Consider the following 5,273-nt stretch of genomic DNA (forward strand, 5'->3'; position numbering starts at 1 on the left):
TGCAAAATGGAGCGTGTCCGCTCCAACCGGCTTTAAAGGGTTAATGAAAAAGTCTACAGTATTCTCGATTTGCAGTTTATATTGAGAGATTTATCCAATAACACAAACAGAGGTCAATACAGTCTGCTCTGGTGCTCAACAGCTCCAAAGTTCTTCATGTCAACAGCTGAGGTTGTTGATTTTGACCATACACTATGTACTTCACACATGATTGCAGTGCTGCAAATATAGTGCTGCACAGTAGAAAGGGCAGAAAGAAGGCTGCAAAGGGACAAGAGTCACACACACACAAACTCTTCACAATCCATTAACAATTCAATCATTCAATTAATTTCAAAATACTTTACTTCATTAATGAATTAAACTTTTACTGAGACAAATAGGACATACAGTAAGCTGTATATATATATATATATATACATATACATATGTAGTGGAAGAGCATGCTAGTCAAAGAGAGACACCTGGAATGGCTAAGCGAAGGGCGGACAGTCCTGATCCTTAAGAACCCCCAAAAGGGACCGGTCCCATCCAACTACCAGCCAATAGCCTGCCTCAGTATCACATGGAAGCTCCTGTTAGTTGTCATAGGGGCTAAGATGAGCAGGCACATGGGTCTGTACATGAATGGGGCAAAGAAAGGGACTGGCAAGAATACCAGAGGTGCAAAACACCAGCTACTGGTAGACTGAGCAGTTGCCCGAGACTGTAAGACCAGTTTGACCAACCTGTGCAGTGACTGGATTGATTATAAGAAGGCCTATGACTCAATGCCCCACAACTGGATCCTGGAATGCCTAGACCTGTACAAGATCAACAGGACCCCAAGAGCCTTCATCAGGTACTCAATAGCTCAATAATAGGGATATGGCATACAACACTAGAGGCCAACCTCAAGCCCCTAGCACAAGTCACCATCAAGTGCGGGATCTACCAAGGAGATGCTCTGTCCCCACTACTGTTCTGCATAGGCTTTAAGCCCCTCAGTGAGATCACTGACAAGACTGGCTACGGATACCAACTACGGAATGGAACAGTTGTCAGCCACCTCCTGTACATGGATGACATCAAGCCGCATGCCAAGAGTGAATGAGACACTGACTCACTGAGCCATACGACCAGGATATACAGCAATGACATCGGAATGTCGCTCAGACTGGAGAAATGTAGTTGGATGACAACAAAGAGAGGGAAAGTAGTTAGAACTGAGGGGATCGAACTACCAGAGGCAACACTGCAGACATAGAGAGGACAGCTACAAGTACCTGGGGATCCCACAGGCAAATGGGAACCACGCAGAGGCCGCTAGGAAAGCTGCAACAACCAAGTACCTGCAGAGGGTCAGGCAAGTCCTGAGGATTCAGCTGAATGGTAAGAACAAGATCCGGGCTATCAACACATACGCCCTGCCTGGGATAATAAGTTGGCCAAAGAAGGCGAAAGAAGCCACTGACATCAAGACCAGGAATCTCCTGACCATGCATGGAGGGTTTCACCCCAAGTCCAGCACCCTGAGGCTGCATGCTCAGCGGAAGGAAGGAGGCCGGGGACTGGTGAGCGTCAGCACCATGGTCCAGGATGAGACAAGGAACAGGCTGCAAGATGCTAGCAGGCAGGGCATACATGGAACGCCCTGTATGCCCTGCCTACCACACCAAGTGACCGGCATGGTATAAAGAAACATCTGTGACGAATACGGCCTGGAAGTCCCAAGGTCAAAATGGAATGGTAAATGGTAAATGGTAGTGGCCTGTATTTGTATAGCGCTTTTACTAGAAGACACCATCTAGGGTGGAGAAGAATGACCGAGCTAAGATCCTGTCGGACTTCCAGATACAGACGGACAAAATGGTGATGGCTAACCAACCGGATATAATGGTGGTAGACAAACAGAAGAAGACGGCCGTAGTGATAGATGTAGCAGTTCTGAATGACAGCAACATCAGGAAGAAGGAACACGAGAAGCTTAAGAAATACCCAGGGCTCAGAGAAGAGCTGGAGAAGATGTGGAGGGTGAAGGTAATGGTGGTCCCAGTGGCAATCAGAGCACTAGGTCCAGTGACTCCCAAGCCTCGAGTTGCTCCAGCAGATCCCAGGAACAACATCGGAGATCAGAAGAGTGCAGTCCTAGGAACAGCTAAGATACTGTGCAGGACCCTCAAGCTCCCAGGCCTCTGATAGAGGACCCGAGCTTGAAATATAGACCGCCCGCAGAGGCGAGCGGGGAATAAGATATATAGATATAGATATTTATGTGTGTGTGTGTGTGTGTGTGTGTGTGTGTGTGTGTGTTCTTCCTTGATGTTGCTGTCATTTGGTATTGCTATCCTTCTATCACTATGGCCATCTTTCTCTGCTTGTCCACCACCACAGGATGTTAGCACCGTCATTCTCAACCACCCAAAGTGTTATGCTTTATTTACAGTGGTAACGGTGAACAACAATAGTGACAAAACAATGATGACATTCCTCACACTGTGGCCCCTGTGGCGATTCTCTCCGAATTCCACACAGTGCAAATGTCTGTGGCATGAATCGTAATAAAACACACATAAAACACATGTCAGTCAAACTGGCAAGCAATACACACACAAAACTTTGACAAGCTAAGTGGGGCTGTACTGACGAAAGATCCAGCACTGACGAAGGCAATCACCTACAACTGGCGATGGCTAATGAGCCAGAGGTATGGCCGGCTTCAGCAGGGAACTCCTCTTGGCCTGACAGTGCTTGTAAACTGGCCTTCAGAATTCACACACACACACACACACACACACACGCACACACACACAAGCACACACACACGTACACACGTGCTATTTTTTTTCTAATCACAATTGCATTGGTGTCAATTTGTTAGAGATAATATATAAAAAAAATGTTTATTATTAAATACTAGATCAGTGCTAGCTGGTCTCCACGGAAACAGTTGCCGTGAAGACCAGCAAAGGTGAGGAGATGAGGAAAACATGGTGGAAAAAAGAAAGAAAACATATCATTTTCACAGTGAATGGGAGGAAGAGTTCTTTTTTACCACTGTGAAAGATTCATGTGTGTGTCTCATTTGCAGGGCGACTGTGGCAACGGCAACGGGGCACAACGTGGAGAGACATTTCCGCACGTGTCACACAAGCTACCATGCTAACTACCCAAAGGGCAGCACACTGCGTGCGGAAAAGGCCCACAAGTTAAAGGCAGGTTTGAGCAAACAGCAGTCTTTTTTCACGAGACCGGTGAAAAACTCTCAAAAAGCAACCGAAGCCTCATTTAGAGCTACACATTTCATGATTAAGAAAAAGAAGGTATTTTTAGACGGGGAGGTTTTCAAAGAAGCAATGATGATAATTGCAAAAACTGTGCTTAAAGACGAGAAATATGGAAACGATGTAATCTCCACTCTCTCCGATGTCCAGCTGGGGGCAACTACAATTGTTAGAAGAGTGTCGGCTATGTCCGGGAACTTGGCCGATCAGTTGGATCAGGATCTGGCAAAGTGCAGTTGGTTTAGCATCCAGTGTGACGAGTCCGTGGACAGAAGCAGTACAGCAAAGCTGATGGTCTTTATCCGGATGGTATTTGATGGTTTCTCCACAAAAGGAGAACTTCTGACACTACTGCCGCTAAAGACAACTACGAAGGGAGTTGACATCTATAACGCGGTGAAGGAGTTTTTTGCGAAGAAAAAGGTACCGTTGGAAAAGCTGGTATCAGTGACTACCGACGGGGCTCCTGCTATGATTGGCCGACATACAGGATTCATCGCTCACTGTAAAGGTGACACAGAGTTCCCAAACTTCATGCATTACCATCATCATTCACCAGCAGGCATTATGCGCAAAGGTGATCGGCTTCGAGCACATCATGACTCCCGTCGTGAAGATCATAAACAGCATCCGCTCCAGAGCTAAACAGCACAGAACATTCAAGGTGCTATTGGAGGAGCTGTCAGCTGAATATGGTGACCTGCTACTACATACAGAAATCCGATGGCTCAGCAGGGGACGGATTTTGCTTTGTTTTTTGTCACTTTTGGGTGAAATCAAGGAGTTCATGCAATCCAAAGGGGAAGACACATCTCTGCTGGAGGACACTGAGTGGACACTTGACCTTGCGTTTTTAACGGACATTACTGGGAAACTGAACCATTTGAACTGTGAGCTGCAAGGCAAAGGTAAGACTGTTGCTGACATGATAAGTGCTTTGAATGGATTTAAAGCCCAGATGAGAATCTTCTCTGTGCATTTACAGAGAAAAAAGGTGCTGCACTTTCCCTCTGTGCAGATGGTGCTGAAAGACAATGCTTCTGCATCTGAGACTTTTGACAAAGTTGCAGAAAAGTACACTCAAGTCATAAACCGACTTGGTCAAGAGTTTGAGAACAGGTTTTGTGACCTTGATCAGCTTGAGCCATGTGTCTCATTCGTTTCCAATCCTTTCATGAATGTGGACACAACATGCATTGCTGAGCAACTAAGTTCAATGTTCAGCTTGGATGCTGGACAGGTGGAAATCGAAATTGTAACATTGCAAAATGACGTCCACCTCAAAGCCTATCAGGGTGCACCAAACTTTTGGTGCCTTGTTGACACAGCAAAGTACAGTGGTGTATGCACAGCAGGTATGAAGGTTGCCAGCCTGTTTGGTTCAACCTATCTTTGTGAATCAGCCTTTGCTGACATGAACTTCATTAAGAACAAACACAGAGCACGCCTCTCTGATGCACATCTGCAAGACTCAGAGTTGCAGTGTCAAGTTATACCCCAGATTACAACACACTGGTGAACAGCATGCAATGCCAGGTTTCCCACTAACAGACAAAGAAAGCCATATTAGATGTTCTCAGTGGCAGGCTTGCTTCTTGTGTTTTCTTGTTACCTTCTGTTGTTTCAGGTCAGGTGACATATTTTACCAGCTCATAATTATCTTTTATTATTATTTATTTTTAGTGTTTTATGTTATTTGTGCAGTGTCTTGTGGGTCACCATGAAGCTGAAATATCTTATCTTGAGTCATCTTATCAGCCAATGTTTGTGAACATACACAGACATTTATTGTGCGATACATGAATGCTGTCTTCCCAAAATGTGTTGTTCTCAGTTTCTGGTCACCACACTCACTCACTCTCCAGGATTATGCACAGACAATGATCTCAAAATATTTATTTTGGCTTCATCTGCTTCCAATATCATATTAAATATCACTCTTACACAGTGTTGGGAAGGTTACTTTTAAAATGTATTCCACTACAGATTACAGAATACATGCCCCAAAAT

At 45.2% G+C, this 5,273-nt stretch overlaps 1 protein-coding gene across 1 annotated transcript; it reads left to right on the plus strand.

The window, feature by feature from the left end:
- The first annotated feature begins 443 nt into the window (after positions 1-443).
- On the plus strand, positions 444-4,782 carry LOC146390985 (general transcription factor II-I repeat domain-containing protein 2B-like). The gene is made up of 3 exons (XM_084922535.1): positions 444-577; positions 3,071-3,686; positions 3,826-4,782. The coding sequence occupies exons 1-3, from the start codon at positions 444-446 to the stop codon at positions 4,780-4,782; spliced, it is 1,707 nt and encodes a 568-aa protein (XP_084778661.1).
- Positions 4,783-5,273: the final 491 nt, after the last annotated feature.

This window comes from Perissodus microlepis, chromosome 3 (genome assembly GCF_051167445.1).
Source record: "Perissodus microlepis isolate ML-2025 ecotype Zambia chromosome 3, ASM5116744v1, whole genome shotgun sequence".
Classification (NCBI taxonomy): domain Eukaryota; kingdom Metazoa; phylum Chordata; class Actinopteri; order Cichliformes; family Cichlidae; genus Perissodus; species Perissodus microlepis.

Excerpts from the sequence above, each read along its gene's own strand:
- LOC146390985 (XM_084922535.1), top strand. The coding sequence starts at position 444 with ATGCTAGTCAAAGAGAGACACCTGGAATGGCTAAGCGAAGGGCGGACA. Across the intron at positions 578-3,070 it reads AGTATCACATGGAAGCTCCT|GGCGACTGTGGCAACGGCAA; the intron begins GTTAGTTGTCAT and ends TCTCATTTGCAG. Across the intron at positions 3,687-3,825 it reads AGTTTTTTGCGAAGAAAAAG|GCATTATGCGCAAAGGTGAT; the intron begins GTACCGTTGGAA and ends ATTCACCAGCAG.